General features: G+C 53.7%; 1 protein-coding gene across 5 annotated transcripts in view; it reads right to left on the reverse strand.

Moving 5' to 3' along the window:
- Positions 1-1,170: 1,170 nt before the first annotated feature.
- GAS2L1 (growth arrest specific 2 like 1) overlaps positions 1,171-16,717 on the reverse strand; it is a 34,593-nt gene continuing 19,046 nt past the window's right edge. For 4 of the 5 annotated variants that reach the window (XM_090063312.1, XM_090063311.1, XM_090063310.1 and 1 more), the window contains exons 3-6: positions 14,169-14,276; positions 9,724-9,820; positions 8,842-9,244; positions 1,171-3,819 (exon numbers count right to left, since the gene is read on the reverse strand). In XM_090063312.1, coding sequence (XP_089919438.1) covers positions 2,097-3,819; positions 8,842-9,244; positions 9,724-9,820; positions 14,169-14,276 — 2,331 coding nt within the window. In that variant the 3' untranslated portion in view covers positions 1,171-2,096. The remainder of the gene's footprint in view (positions 3,820-8,841; positions 9,245-9,723; positions 9,821-14,168; positions 14,277-16,717) is intronic. The other variant, XM_090063314.1, reaches the window with a different exon arrangement.

Raw genomic sequence — 16,717 nt, forward strand, 5'->3', positions numbered from 1 at the left:
GGTCTGCCGAGAGTCAGACCCTCCCAGTACAGCTGAGAGGAGAGAGCAGACTCATCAGCTGACTCAAGTCACTCAGACTGGCTCAGTTAGCAGGGCACAGGGACATTCCCCCTCAACAAAGAGACTGACACCACGGTGGTTTGATGGTGGGAGCCCCAATAAGCTTGTGGAAGGAGTCACAGGGCAAAAGCTTGTTTCATAGTTTCATAGTTTCTAGGGTCGGAAGGGACCTGAGCAGATAGTTTCATAGTTTCATAGTTTCATAGTAGCTAGAGTCGGAAGGGACCTAGGTAGATCATCTAGTCCGACCCCCTGCCTTAGCAGGAAAGAGCACCGGGGTCAGATGACCCCGGCAAGGTGCTCATCTAACTTCCTTTTAAAAATCCCCAGGCTAGGAGCCTGCACCACTTCCCCTGGAAGCTGGTTCCAGGCCCTAGCCACCCTGACTGTGAAGTAGCGCCTCCTAATATCTAATCTAATCACCAAGTCCAAACCCCTACCATGGCAGGAAAGAGTACTGGGGTCCAAAGACCCCAGCCAAGTGTTCATCCAACCTCCTCTTAAAGACCCCCAGGGTTGGAGCCAGAACCACTTCTCTTGGAAGCTGGTTCCAGATCCTAGCCGCCCTGACCGTGAAGTAGCGCCTCCTGATATCTAACCTAAACCTACCCTCTGCCAGCTTGTGACCGTTATTCCTGGTCACTCCTGGCGGTGCTCAGGGGAACAGGGACCCCCCAATGCCTGCTGGTCCCCCCTGACTAGTTTGTAACAGGCTACTAGATCCCCCTCAGCCTTCTCTTGTGGAGGCTGAACAGGTTCAGGTCCCGTAGCCTCTCCTCGTAGGGCCTGCCCTGCTGTCCCCTGATCATGCGAGTGGCCTCCTCTGGACCCTCTCCATGCTGGCCACGTCCCTCTTGAAGTGCGGCGCCCAGAACTGGACGCAGTACTCCAGCTGCAGCCTGACCAGTGCCGCATAGAGGGGGAGGATCACCTCCTTGGACCTGCTCGAGATGCATCTGTGGATGCATGACAAGGTGCGGTTGGCCTTCCTGACCACGTCCCCACACTGTCGGCCCACATTCATTTTGACATCACAGGCTTACCCTAGGGCCCATTTTCTCCACCTCTTGGGATGTACAAATCAGACCAGACGGCGGCAGCGATCTCACATCATTAGTTTTTACTGTCTCAGTTTAGAAAGCTCATTGGTCAGTTCCACATCTGCATTCCTAGGGCTGAGGCTGGACACTGAGGGAAGCAGCAGTCTAGGCAAAGGAATGATATATACACAAACACTCCAGGAAATCTATATAAATACAAATGTTATTAACACACATACAGTATGTCAAGGATCAGCTAACGCTAGGAGCCCCAGCTTACTGGATGTCCTGCCAGAATACAACAAAAATGTGCAATATAGTTCCCTAACTCTCCTCCAAGCCCCCAAAGGCAATACAGATGACTTAGAAACATCAAACCCCTATTCCCTTCTACTGCTCCACTCTGCACGTCTCTCGGGAGAGAGCTGCTGTGCCCAACTGCTCAGCGCTTGGAGATATGCCTCCCCACCCCCTCACCATCCCTAAAGTGTAGCCACTGGGCTCTGGGCCCATGACCAAGTTGCTTGGGGTTTCTCAAGGCTGAACGACTGGTTGTGCTTGGACTCAGGGGGAGCTCAAGTTCAACCTCTGAAGGTCAAAGCAGCCTTGATCCAAGACCAAGAAAGGTCTAAGATGTTTCAGTTTTTTCCCCTCTTCCACCTCTCCCCAGGAATCCAGGGCTCGAGGCTGTGTCCCTGAAACACAGCACTTGTAAGACCTAAATTAAAATAAGATGAAACAGGAGCCTCCTACTACTCTGCCTTGTCAGAGCTCGGGCTCTGGCCTCTATGAACAGAAGCTCCACCTGGAGGTACCTTCAAAATGAAAATCTCGGGGACATCTCATTGCCAACAGTAGCAGCAATGCCAGTGTCACAACAGGAACACACCCAAGGCAGCAGGTTTGGGACAGGAAGATCTGAAAGCAGCAATGGGGAATGCTACAGGCTGGTCCCGTCATCTCGAATGGGTACCACTAATCCCTTACCCGAGGCCCTCACGCCCATGCATCCTCATCCAGCCCTCCTGGCTCTGTCTGGCCCTGGGGTGGCTCCATGAAGGAGGAGAAGACATTGTGAAAGACTCTCCAGGGCTTGTGCTCCACTGGGCGCTTGGAAGGGCTCCCCTTGGGTGAGGTGCTCCCCGCTGGGGACTTGTCTGCTATCTTGTAGCTGAGGGGTGTGGGGATCTTGGAGGGCTTCTTATCCGGCTGAGTGTCAACACGTGGCTTGGCCTTGGGCCTCAGCTTCAGTTTATAGACAGAAGGCACTCGGTCTGGTTTCTTCAGGTACTTCTTTTGCCTCAGTACCACTTCCTGAGTCTCGGATGCATCCAGTGTCCCATCTAGGGATATCTCCCCAGGAGGGCCCTCCTCGGTTTCTGTCAGCTCATCCTCCATGTCATCAGCCATGAGCAGCCCCAAGTCTGTGTCAGAGCTGACCACCTCCAAGATATTCAGGGGAGCATCTGCACCCAGTTTGGAGACTTCCGTCCCTTCCTGCCCTTCCAGGACATCATTCAAAGCTGTGTAGTAGTTACTTTCATCAGAGGAACTTGAGAGCACAAGCTTTCTCCGGCACAGTGTTGGCTCCAGGCCCACCTGGGAGTCCCAAGAAGAGCCGTTCTGGAGCTCAGCAGGGGCCATGCTGCAGTCAGGGGCCCAAGGGCGCTGGGACACAGGGTTCCTCCTGGGTTCATCTTTGGGCCGCTCGCTGAAGTCTACTGGGAAGCCATGCTTGCAGAAGAAGCTGAGGGAGGAAGAAGAGGAGCTGGAGGAGCAGTAGGCTGAGTCAACAGCTGCTTGGTCTGGCGTGGTCTGCTGGAGGCGGGTAGTGTCACAGGGACGGCCCAGGGGCTCAGCCTCCTCCCCATCCAGCTCCATCAGCTGGGAGTTGGCCAGGAACTCCTCCTCCAGGCGCTGGTAGAGCTGCTGTTCCTGGCTGGGGTCCAGGCACAGGGGGAAGCGGAAGCTCTTTGCCAGCTCCTCCAGGTCCTGGTGGAAGTTCTCGGACAGCTGCCTCGGCGGCAGGGGCTCCCTGGCCGTCCGCTCCTGCGCTGGGACCCTGGCTTCAACCTCCGGCCCCTGCCTCTGCCTCGGCGGCTGCTGCTTCCTGAGTCTGGGAGTTTGCTGTGGCACCCGGGGCACGTGCTCTGCCATCTTGCTGGTGGGAAGTGAAGCCCTCCGGGGGATTGGAGTAGGGCTCTGTGACAAGACCCGAGGAACTTGCCTGTGAGCTGGGCTCATGGTCCTGGGCGTGACTCTGCCGGAGTCTCTGATGTTCTCCTTCAGCTCCTCAGCCCGTGTCCAGGAGTGCTGCCCGTCCCTGCCGCGGCTGATGAGCAGCACGGGCTCCCCACCGGCCCTGCCCTGGCTGTGTGCTCGGGGGGCTGGCTTGCTGGGCCGGCTCAGCCTGTTGGAGAGGCGAGAGCGGCCCCGCTCCTCTGGCTCCGCTTTCGCGGGCCCTGGAGCTGGCTTCATCCCTGAGAAGATGCCGCGGTCCCGCGACTGGCTGCGGCTTGATGGCTGCCTCTTGGGGGCCTGGGGCCTGGCCCCTCCCTCGGTCACGCGCCTCCCAGCTTCCCTCCTGTGCAGACTGAGAGGGCCACTGCCGCTGTCTTCACCGCGCTGCCGACCCAGGATGCCGCTCTGTGCAGACGATGCTGAGGAGTCGCTGTCTCCAGAGTAGCGCCGGATCCTGGGGGGCAGCTGGTCCCGGGGCCTGGAAGAGAGGGGAGCACAAGGACAGGATGTCAGTGCCGCATGTAGGCAGGGGGAAACAGATGGAGACCATACTCCTCACTGACCACCACAGGCTTCTCCCCAGATCCACGGGCTGCTCTAGTGGGCGGTCACAGCACCCCCAATCCAACCACATAGATCGCAGGCCTTAGCCAGAGCCACGTGGTTGGGATCCAGGCTCCCTTCCCCAAAACTGGGGGCACTGGGATCCCCTGTTCTGCTCCAGACTCCAGCTCTGAGCTAACAACTCAAAGAAGCCCCATTACCCAAGGCTCGCTTTCATTGCCCTCCTGAAGGCAATGCAGCCCTGGGCAGGCAGAGCAGGGCCAGGGCCATGCACTAAGCAAGCTTCAGCCCAGGTTGCATGTTTGCTTCCCAGCTGCAGAGAGGTGTGGAAGGAAGTCCAGGCACTCCTCCTGGTGGCAACAGGTTTCTGAACCCAGACCAGAGGAGCGGTCCTCTATGGGCACCTGACCAAAGAGCAAAGGGTCCCAACTGCTTCGACCAGTTCATCTCCTGCTTCAGGTATGCCCTGTGAAAGACCAGGAACCTGCTCACAATCAGGCACTCAGACCCCACGGTTGACAGCTGTATTAAAATGTGGCTGAGTGAAATGTACTGGGTACTGCAGGAAGACAGAAGAAGACAGGAAAGAAATGGTGGACCTCATATGGTGGAAAGGGGGCTAGCATAGACTTTTCAGAGGCAAACCCTCTGAAGCGAACAACAAGGAGGACAATGGTGAGGACAGCAATGATGACAAACATGACGATGATGAGTGAAAGTATTGGACTGGTGATAGGTGTGTAGGTGCACAGTGCAAACTGTGTAACAGGACTCAGATATTTTAACTGCGTTTTGGTCTGTCAGGTGAACCACAGTGATCACTCGATGGGTTGTTAGAGGTGCACTTATATAGAAATAAATATGTTTGCAGAAAAAAAGGTTTCCTTCCCAGCCGCAAGTGGGAGCACCTGCAGCTGTTCCCCACGCGGCCCAGCAGAGGGCAGGCTCCTGCTAGGAAAGCCCCGCCCCCCCCCCCCCCCCCGCAGTCCATTTGCAGGAACTTTTTTTCCTTTGGCTGTTGCCTCCCACCCTCCCCTCTGCAATTAGTCACATCTCCCATTCACAAGCTGGAGGCCAGGGCCCTGCCTTTCCGCTCCACATCATCAGTCTCTGCCCTGCACTCTGCTCTCAGGAAAGAAAAGCCCAAATCGCTGTGTGAAATAACATCCCCGGGGGGACCAAGATCCAATCTCTGTAGCGGATCCCCCCCATCCATTACTATCACGCAGCCCCTGCAGCATTCGGCACACCAAGGTGCTTGCCTTTCCCCTCGCTCTGTGATCTGGGTCACAGGCATTTCCTAGCCCTGTTTACCAGGGGGCACTGGCACAGGAGTCATTTGCCCTACATGTGGCCTAGTGAAGCCTCCCGGGAATAACTGTTCTTCTGGCATGGATTAGTACCTGCCGAGGTGTTGGGGCTTAATGCCCGTTTTATGGAAATGGGAAGCTTCTCCCTCCCTTGTTCCTGCAGCCATATGGCTGAGGGCAGGAGAAACTCGGGGGCATCCAAACCCCAAGCCTTCAGGCTTGGACCTGCACGTATAATGCCTTCCAAAACACTCTGGAAATACCTGAACCCCTGGTGGGGGTGGAGGATGTTTGCCGGTCATAGGGCCGCTTATGGTTCTGGGCTGGCTCAAGGATTTGGACTTGATTTGGCTTGGAACGTGAAACATTTCTTTAAAAAAAAAAGGAAAAAAGCTTCCTGGGGGGAACCTTACTCACTGCAATGGCCCGGTTTCTGATTCCTCGAGTGCAGCACTGAGTCCCTGGCATTGCCTATTCCTCCCTCATGTCCTGACCCAGGCAGCGAGTGGCACACACGACCTCTGTCTGCACCACCTGTGGGGGCCACAGGCTCAGGGAGTTCAGAGGCTTTTATGGCTAACAAATGCCTCTCACTCAGCAATCTCCAGAGCCTTATGTATATCACAGGAGCATCCAACCCAAATTTGGGGCCCTCACTGGCCAGGAAATGGATGTTAGCCTAGCAAGACGGGCCCCGTCTCAAGCAACTTACAGGTTAAACAGGCAAGGCAGAGAGGGGACATGGAGGCAGAGTAAGGTAGTGCGTCTTGCCTAAGGTGGCAGCCAGGATCTGCAATGTGGGCAGGGCAGCAGCAGAGGCAGATGCCATCCTTGGATCCCCTGTAATTGGGTGCCCAGGGCTAGTGCCCCAATTGCTCACTGCTCACACTACTGAACAGCTGAGCTGGGGACAAGCCCAGGTCTCCTGAGTCCTAACTTAGCTTCCTGTCTATGAAACAACAGTGCTAGACCTGCTAAGAGTAATGGCTGCCACCTGTATGCTCCAAACTCCCCCAGTCCATTAAGTGCTCCCATCTACTGACCCACTTCCATCAAACAGGGCTTGCTTTTCCAAGCCAAAGGAGAGCACCTCAATAGGCCTAGTTGTTCACATCAGATGTCTTCAAGCTCCACAACCTTGCACTGCTGACTGGCACGTAAAGTATTTTTATCCCACATTCATAGAACTATTTCCAAAATAGCTCAGCCAGTGCTCCTCAGGCTTGCCAAAAATGTTCACATTTGAGCTGGAAAAAAAGTCAGTCCAGCAGGAATTAGGAGCAGGAGAAAGTTCCTAGAATAGTGAAAAGGAAGAGGTGGCAAGACAGTGAGTGGCAGTAGGGTCATGTCTTGCAGAGAGCACCTAGGTCAAGGGTGGCCAATTTGTGGCATGGGTGTCCCACGTGGCACAGGCAGCCTCTGTGTGTGACATGTGGCAGATCAAGGGGGGTGGGACAGGCAGCACAGTGGCAAATAGAGCAGGAAACAGAAAGCAGAGCAGCAGACTGAGCCAGGGAAGGGGATCAGAGTGGCACTCGGATAGGGTGAAGGACTAATTTGTGATATGCCTGACAAAAAAGTTGTTCTTCCCTTGATCTAAGTGATACTGAAAAGAAGATCTCCAAGCTACAGCCTGGATCATGCCCCCCTCCCTCTGAGTTACATAAAGCCACTTGGTGTAGCTATGTTAACGCACAAATACTGCACATGCAGCACAAAAACTAAGGAGTGAACAGGAAGCAGCAGGCTGATCCCATATGGCCCTGATAAAGGAGAACTAATAACATATCCCCCCGGAGAATGGGCTTGTGGCCTGGCTGGGCTCAGGCAGGGACCTGGCTTGGTTTTGTGATGCCACAAGCTCCTCAGTGGGTTCCTGTTGTGAGTGTTGTTAAGAGCATATCTTACCCTTGGGGCTGAACCCAGTAGTCAGGGGCCAGAGAATGCTACTGCCACCCTTAAGGATTAAACATCATGAGACAGGACCAAGGACCAGGACAATTGTCTTAGAAGTCATGAGATGCTGAGAGGAAATACAGTAGGCTTGTCTCTTTGCTTGCTAGTGTTGAGTCTTTTGAGGTCACACTTTCCAGCTTGTGTCTGCTGGCTTGTTAGCGTCAAATGAAAGGCCAAGACTGTCACCTACTCAGGGGTCCGGGGGCTGGGGCTCTCTGGAGAAACACCGAACACAGGGAGGGCAATACCTGAACAGGACCACCCAGAGGGCTGGATCTTCCCACACTCCCAGTCTCCCTGTTCCCTAGAGGCATGCTGGTGCCCAGGGTCCTAGTTTCCTCCTGTCCTGGGAACCCAACATCCTTCAGCCCTTTGATGGAGAGGACAGACAGACACTCCCAGACCCCTCTGCAGTGCAGGCCAAAGGGGGAGGGTTTGAATGACCTCCTTGTGTACAGAGGGACACGGTGACCTGCCACGGCCTGTTCCAGACAGGACAGAAGGGGGAGATCAGGAAGTGGAGAAGAAAGCAGGACTCAAGGAGCAGGACTGAGGCAGATCCTGCTCCTTGAGAACACACATGCCTGGGGGGGCTCCACACCCCAGGGGCCTGAATCCACATCCTAGCATCACAGCCCTATTCAGCACAGCCCAGGAGCCAAGGCATTTTGCTGCTCTTCAAAGCAGGACGCCAATCCCAGCCCTGCTCCACTCCCCCGCCAGTCCCAGCAGCCGGGCTGCCTCCCCCCTTTCCCAGCACTCGGTGGAGGACCAGGAAAGGGCGAGCAGGAGACAGAGGGCTAGAAGCAGGGGCTGGAGAGTGCCCCCAGTCCTGCCCAGGTCGCCCCCTTCCAGGGGGAGGCTCTGTTCCTCCCTAAGCATCTGGGCTTGGGCCCAGGAGAAGTTGTTGAGTTTGGGAAGTGGTTGCCATGGCATCCCAGAGCCCGCCTCCCCCATCCTGCCTCTGTTCCCAGGGAGTGAGTCACTGGCCGGCCTCTGCTCACTATGGAAGCATCTCTTCCTCTGGATGTGACTCAGGCAGCTAGGGGGATGGGCTTGCATCTTCTTCCAGCACCAAGCCCCCCACTATCCCAGCCATGGACCCCCACCAAACATCTCCCCCCACCGCCCCCAGGACACCGTGGTGGCCACATCACCCCACCTGCACTCCACAAAGCCCCCTGCCCCAGGGTGGCCAGCAAAAGGCTTCCAGACAGAGGGGCCACACCTTCCCCTCCCAAGAGCATCCAGGTAGGGCTGGGCCCGCCCCAAGGGGCTCCCAGCCCTGGGCGCTAAGTGGCAAAGCAGAGCCTACTGCACTTGGATGGTGCAGGGGGTATCACTGCAGACAGATGGGGAGCAAGTCCAGCCCCAGTTTGGGGGCCCTGGCACCACACCCAGACAAGCACAGACCCCACTGCAGCAGGAAAGCGGGGTGCCCCTGGCTCTACTGCACTGGGGTTGAGGTGATCATCATGCTCACTACCTAGGAGGTCACTAAGCCGTGGCTGTCCCTCGGTGACAACCTGGGGCAAGGGGGATCACAGGACACTTCCCCACCAGCCCTCTCCCAGGTCAGGTCCCTTTGTCAGAATGGGCCAGCCCCCCTAGAGCTGCTGGGCCAAGGCAGCACGGGCTGTGCCCACTTGGCATCAGTTGCCAGATGCTACCTGAGAGTAGTTGAAGCTTGTGGCTCAGATACGTTGCAGTTGGGCAGTGCTGTGGGGACCCTCGAGGGGCTGCATGAACTCTGAATGGAGGCAGGGATGTTTCCAGGCCGTGGCGGGAGTCCTTCCTGCCTGGCGTTCAATGTCGTGCTGGAGTTCTGCCTCAGGGCGTCCAATCGAGGGGGCAGGCCACACCGGTCTGTCTTGGCATGAGCTGAGTCCCCGCCTGCTGAGGGCCGCTTATCCCCTAAGCGCAGGGGCTCTGCGGGCCGGTAGGGGTTCAGCATCCCTTCAGAGCGGCGCTGGGAGCTGGGGCTGGCAGCCCGTGGGCTGGGGGAAAAGTTGCCGGGAGATGCTACCTTCTGCGGGGAGAAGCCCAGAGCTCGTGTCTGTGTCAGCCGATGAGCTGGAGAAAGAGCAAAACAGTGGGGTCAGATCCAGGCAGGGTTCAGCCCTCAGGGCAGAGCTCGCTATGTGCCCACCCAGGATCAAAGGCCCCTTCCTCCTCTTCTCCCATTCCCTTTCCCTTGGGGCTGCCAGCTGCCTTCCTCCTCTCACAAGGAGGGTAGCGTAGGCACAGGCAGGAGAGGCCTGGAAGCCACGATCACAGGTAACAGGGACAGGGTTCCCCTGGGAAGGGAGCTCTCAGGGCTGATGGCATCAAGGACCCTTAATAAGCCACAATGAGGCACCGCTGCAGTTCTGCACAGCCCTCAGGCTGGCATGAGCCAAACCTGCTAGCTGCTAAAGCAGGGGACAGTAGCCAGCCCAGGGCATCCAGCCCTGTTCCAACAAGTCTCCTCCTACAAGACCCCCCTTACAAAGGGACTCAGGTGAGTGGCCTGCCCAGAGGTTTCTGGGTGAGTCCCCACTCCACACACTTACACAGGGAGGCACATCTGCAGGGGTCATGCTTGTCCAGGTAGTGCTCCAGGGTGTCCCACCCACCGCCGACACGCACCATCACATGGCTCCTCAGCACCTGTTAGGGCACCAAAGAGACAAACACCTGTCAGCATCCCTGGAGTGAGTGAAGGGAGGGTCACCCACCTGGTTACACTCACTGAGGTAGCCAGACTCTCCTTTTGCAGGTAAGCAGTGGAACTAGCCTCCCCCCAGCCTCCCCGCTACCCCACTTCCAGTAATACCATGCAACATTTGGGCTTATAGGGTTCATATTCCAAAGGAGTAATTGCACCTGCTGCTAAAATGAAGCCACTTCTGGGGCATAAAATTCCAGTGCACACTGGCTGGGTACAACACTGGGGCATAGAAGTGCAGAACAATACTGTGCCCAACCAAAAGTGCACAAGGGAATTTAGGGAGGTAGAATGCAACAGCTCAGGCTAAACTCTGGACAGGGCCCTGAAGGACATGACCCCTCTGCTTGGTGGCATTGCAGTGACCATTTCCAGAGCTCTTTACATGCATCTCACTACAGAAGCCTACTGATATCTATCTCTCTCACAATTGTAAGCCATTCCCCATTTTACAAATAAGGAAACTGAGGCATAAAGTGAAGCTAAGTATATCGCCAAAGGTAACACATAGCAAGGAAATAGCACAGTCAGGATTAGAACTCGTGGTGGCATGGCTCGTGGGTACCTCTCACACAGCACAGTACTTCCAGCAACATCAGAACAGGGTATTGGGCCAATCCTGACTCACAGGGTCTCCTACTGAACCTGCAGCACTGCATCTAGCAGCACCTAGCTTTCAATTCAAGTGTCCCATTCAAACTTGGCCCAGGCCCAACTCTGCTTAGCTTGTGAGGCATGCTGTGAGTGTAGGCAGAGCTTGTTAGGGTTGCACAGCTGTCAGTTGAGCCACTTTCAAAGCTCCCATGGTTAACTATGAAGCTTTATGGAAAGGAACCCTGCCCATGTCATTAGGCACTGTTCTTCCCCCCGTCTGTGTTGCAAGGAGGGACAATTGTTCAGCGTAAGCATTCACATCCTGCAGCTCCTGCCCCACTTGAGGTCCCCATCCTGTCTGAAGCCTCAGTGCTGGCTGCTGGGATGAGAAGCTGCTGATCTGAGAAGCCTTTGCTTTAAAAAGTGATGTGCAGAAGCAGGTTCCAGGGCCTTGGCTCACAGGTCACTGCTGGGCCCCTATTGTCTCCAGTTCAATACACTACATATCAGCCCTACTAGGGATGAGAAAAGCAAGGCTGGAAGAGGAGCTGGGTGTGGTTTGCCTAAAGTGATAGGTGGCTTGGGATCCCTGCCCTGGGTCCGAGCCCTATCCTGAACACTCGTCCCCAGGCCACACTTAACAGACTTCTCCTCACTGATCTGCTAAGACTCGAGTTCTGGGTCCTCCGCTGACCCTGCAGCAACAGAACCCCAAGGATAGCTTTATGGTGGAGACACAGCACTGGGAATCAGGAGGTCTGTCTTGATTCCCAGCCCTGCCACAGGCCTCCTTTGCGACCTTGGTTAAATCACTCCACCTCCCTGTGTCTCAGTTTCTCCACCCATAAAGCAGAGATGACAACACTTCCCTTGGACACAGATAAAACTAGTGAATTTACACAACAGATTTGATGACAAGCAGTGCACATGGGCCCAGGTGTCAAAGAGACAGCATTCTCACCTCCCAACCTGACAGTCTACTCAAGGGGAAACTGGAGATGTAGATATACAGTCCTGAGTATAATGGCTTCTACAGAACAATTCTCCCAGAGCTAAAGTCCTTAATGACTGATATTACGTTCACCGTTTTTCTCTAAGGGAGCAAAGGGGCTGCTTTTCTGTACACTCTAAGGAACAAAGGGAGTTCAGAGCCTCCGGTGAGTCAACGCTACGTCAGTATGTTGACTTCTGCACACAGGATGTGATACAAGGCTCTCCAGGAAGCGTCACCAGCTTTGCAAACTTACAGGACCCAGGGGTCATTGGAAGATGAGATCTCCCCACCTCCCTGTATTCCAGTGGGCCTTTGTATCTGCTCTAAGCTGTGACTCTGCTTATCCCCGCTTGGGGGACTTTCTTAAGACTGAACAGAGTCTTGTGTGAAGGTCTGGCTGCTAGGAAATCATTCCCAAACCCCTGCCTTGAAGTTGCCTTGATATTTCAGACCCTTCCAGTCAACACTCCATTCATGGGTGGGGGGAAGGTGGACTTCAGGCAGACAACATAGAGACTGTGGGTAATTGGTCACAGAGAATGGGAAATTCTACCTGAAATTGGACCATGTGAGCTTGTCAGTACAGGACAAGGCAGCTGGGTTCAGCCCATATAATGCAAGGTGTGAAGATAACATATTGATTAGTTAAATCCTACACACAATCAGAATAAGCATCAAAGAACAGAAGGGACAGGGAAGGGAGGGAGTGGGATGAGATGGGGAGATGAGAGACAGTGTGGTTTATTGGTTAAGGCACTTGATCGTGAGTTGCCAACTTGAATGCTATGTCTGCCTCTGCCACTGATATGCCATTTGACTCCTGCCAGGTCCCTTAATCTCTCTTTGCCATTGTTTTCCTATCAGGAGGATAACAATACTCATTTTCTGTTGTAAATTGCTTTGAGAGTTATGACTATAAGAGTTTAGCTATCTAGGCCTCTTGTCTACATTAGGATTTTAGCTACTAGTGCAAAGTGTGTCTCCCCAAGCCAGCTCACCAGCAGTGCAAATCCTGTGGTAGACAAAATGCAAGACTCTGATAAGTGATAGGGGCTGGGAGATCAAATGACCATGTGAAACAGCAGCTTGAAAAGGGATACTTTGGAATCAAAATGGAAAGAGGAAAAGAGGTTTTGTTCTAACACTGATAGAGAGATGTTCAGGATGGTTAAAACGTTCTGTTGAAAACTAGCATAAACACAACCCTGTTGTCTGTGCAGTGAAGGCTGAATGTGTAGCACATGACAGTGAAACTGACCATCAAGCATGAAACTGACCAGCCTACTTCTCCTCTGGGTCCAAACTAAGGAAAATGCAAAAAAGGGGAAAAGTGTTTAAGATGTAGACAATTTCTCGAGTTTTAGCAAACTTAAGCCACGCTGTGCTCAGATCTGTATATGCCTGCAGGAAAGAAACCTCTTTAAGCTCATGCTTTTTCAACAGAAGAGACAAAGAGGAGGAGAAAAGGATTATCAACCCATTTTACAGATGAGAAACTGGGTCATAGGGAGATTCAGTGATCTGCACAGTCCCATGGGCAGAGCCAGGAATTTAACTCAGATCTCTTAATCCTCAGCATAGTGTCATACTCAAAAGATCAGAGAAAGTCTCTGCATTTCCCCAGTGGGTTCAAACTCTCAAAAGCAGGGAGGTGTCACATGGAGGAATTTGGCTCCTAAATATAGGTAGCAGCAGATTCAACACTAGAATTCACCTCTGAACCGCAGCTGCATGCGTTAGGTGAGAGTAGAGCCCACCGTGTGAGGAAGATGAAGGGAACTGGCATCATAAGAGAAGTGGCCATGTTTTCTTTCTGCACATTGGTTACATCCTTGTAGAGAATGGGATCCTGATGTGTTAGCTTCACAAGGCTTGGGTGTGTCTAGCCCTGATCCAGCCAGCTGTGACAGTCACTGCCTGAGCTACACAATAGAAACCAGCACAGCACCAACCATCAACCCACCCTGCAGAGGTCTCAGCTATTCCAAGCTGCTGAAATGAAGCTGCCTGTTCCCTGTATGCTAACATTTCTTCTCCCAGTGTCACCTCAGTTCAGCTCACAGCCACTCTTGACATCTTTGCAGACAACAACGTAACACAGGGGCAACATTAGGGGAGACTAAGTGAAGACAGACTTTGTCACCATGCAAAACCAGTGGCATCTTTCCAGCTACTGCAGATCAAGTGATGGCTCACGGTGGGGGATTTTGCCTTGCAAAGAACATTGCCATGAATTATAAAGGGCCGAGAGATCCCATGACACAGATGAAATTTCAAGCGTCATCTGGATTCCTCCTCAGCCCCACAAGGAGCAAAGCAGAACGATAATGGTGAGAGCTTTATGGCTGCAATGTGCTCTGCAAATATTTGCAAACCCTCAACCTCAGCACAGGAAGGGGCCAGGAGTTACAATCCCCACTGTCGGCACTGCTTGTCACAATGCCAAGGAGCAAGTGGGTTAGCACTCAGGAGCTCCTGACTCCCAGTCCTGTGCTCCAGCCACCAGAAAATACTGCCCTTCCATTGAATGAAAGTCTCCCGTGCTGGTTAGGGCTCCCCCAGAAGGAAAGCTGGGGAAGGGAGAAGGGAGACGGGCAATCTATCATTGCTGGCAACCTGACAGTCTTCCCAGCACAGAACAGGGGAGGGAGAGGGGGAGTGGGATGGGAGGAGGTAGGAAATGTGGCTGTGGAGGATCTTACTCGAACAAAGATCAGCGCGTTGGAGTCTCCCACTTTATATTTACCCTCTGAGACTTTGATCATGGGGAACTGAGAGGGGCAAGTGCAGCGACCTAGGATCTCTCGCACCTAAGAGAAGGAAGAAAGGAAAAGAAGTTAAGGCTTAGCATCTCACACAGAAGAGACTCCCTAGAGCCCAGCACACAGCTGAACCCAGAGGTGCACAAACCCCCACCCCCACCCAGCACAAACCTCTCCTATGCCTGCCTGCATAGGAGGACATGGACTGGCCCCTTGGGAGGCCACAGCCTGAGCCCAGCTGCACGTGACTGACTGCCGCCCCAAGGTGGGGCGTGACCTGGCCTGTATCTATGTGATCCGAGTGGACTCTCAAGATGGTGCCTGGGAGGAAAGGAAGCTGGCCAGAGCTCTCTGCCTGCCTGGACTGAATTCTGGGAAGGAGGCCCCTTGGCTGGGTAGCCTTCTTCTTTTAGATAAAAGGGTGTAGAGGCACAGAGAAGGACCACAGGTTGCTGTGTGTGAGGACTACAGGCTACTCCTGCTGCTACAGCACAGCACAGCAACAGATAAGGGCAGGAAGCAAAAGACAGAGCAGGAGATCAGGCAGGGAACACAGAATAGGGAGCAGAAAGCACAGCAGTAGATTGGATAGGGGAAGGGGATCAGAGCGGTGCTCGGGCAGGATGCGGAACTAATTTGTGCCATGCCTGCCAAACAGGTTGGTCCCTGGCTTCTGCTAGAGGCAGGATCGTCCCCACCCAAACTGTCCCAGCCAGGTCCTTGTCTGACCCATTCCTAAAACTATATGACAGTGCTGTCAGGCAGCTGCGAGGCATGCATCCAAAGCGCCCTCGCCGGCCACAGGTGAAGCTGGGGGATGAGGACTGGCAGTGTGCCACGCTGCAAAGGTTCTTAAAATGCACTCAAGAGATCAGGACTCTGCATCTCAGCTGTGACTGGTGCCTTTCCAACGCGCCACATTCTCATTTGAACCCTGTTTAGGCTGAAGGCCAGGAGTCCTCTTCTCCTAACACCTCCCCACAGGAGCTGCATGGAAGGGGCTGGGGAAGTCCAGGCTGGCTTGCAGTGGCCCCCGTGGCCACCCCCCACCCAGCCAGGCAGGGCCAGCGTAACCATAACCAGTCCTACCAGTCCTGCCTCAGCCACCTCCACATGAGCAATCAGCTTGTGCCTTCAGGTCCAGTCCTGCAGCCGGGCTCCCTCAAATCCTGAGACTGGCTTGAAAATCATCAGGTTATTTTTTTACATGATACAAAGAACATTGCCTCAGCTACTTGGAATTTAGCAAGTCTGCCCCGATGCCTCCCGGCAATCGAGACTAATGGCTTCAGATAGAGCCCCAGGCATCACTTCCACCTTAACTTCACACACACACACAGCTCATGGCATCTGCAAGATCACACACACACACACAGTTCATGGCATCCACAAGATCCAAGTTTACAGCACTGGGCAGCAAAACCTAGCACACAAACATTAGCTGAAGCTGATAAAGACATCCTAATCCTGCTGCCTCAGCTCTCATGCTCCTGAACAAACTGTTACAAGAAATATTCACTTCACAATAGGTGGAAGGGAGCCAATTGAGCCGGGGAGGGATGGGTAAGGAAAATGGACATGTTGTATAAAGTCCAGCGTCTCTATTATGGAGTCTGGCCTTGATGCATTAGCTCTAATGACCCACGGACACTGTGTTTGTGCCAAGAAACAAGTTACGGGAAAGCACAAGCCAGGACAAAGTTATCAGGGAGGATTTCATTTGTGTGCAACTGTCTATCTGTATTCAGTAACACTTCCCCCTGCCCCCACCCCTGGGATTTGCTCAGTATGGGCTCTTCAATACTGGGCTAGAAGGGCCCTCCTGGGTCATCGGAGCAATCCCCTGCTGTGGCAGGCAATCACTTCACGTAAACCCTCTCATAAAGGCACCAGCAGTCTCGGGGAACCAGTCTCCCAACCAATCCACTGGCTCTGTTATTATAGCCACCGAGCTGTCGTGGCTCCAAGAATGGCAGTCGCTCAAAGGTGATCTGCAAAAGATTGAGAGCAGTGCTGACAACCTTTCTGGCTTCCTTATGCTAGTGTAGCTAATATTTGAACTCAGGGATATTAGGAGAGCATGTCTAGTTTCCCCTGCATTTCCTCTTTGGGATTTCAGGACTTGTTTATTGGAATCTCTTCTGCCTTATCCAGAGGAACAACAGGCGCTGGATGTCTAACAATGGCCTCAAACCCAGTTCCTAACACACCTTGAACGCAGCAGCATCGGCCCCTGCACTACAAGTCTGACAATAGTTAGCACAGCTCTCAAAGCCTCAGCTCATGAAAACCAGTGATTCTGGGAGCAGCTTTGCTTCTATTTAAAAGAAGCAAACTTGCTCCACAACTTGGAGCATGAGATGTTTGAAGACAGGGCCTGAGGATTTCAGAAAGGACAACAAAAAGTAACAGCTTTTTAGAGATTTTTAAGTCAGCCTCATGATTTGTTAAGGGCCTGGCTCAATTTTCAAATACCTGGTATATTGACA

Source organism: Crocodylus siamensis, chromosome 9 (assembly GCF_052110815.1).
Source record: "Crocodylus siamensis isolate JL-2025a chromosome 9, ASM5211081v1, whole genome shotgun sequence".
Taxonomy (NCBI): domain Eukaryota; kingdom Metazoa; phylum Chordata; order Crocodylia; family Crocodylidae; genus Crocodylus; species Crocodylus siamensis.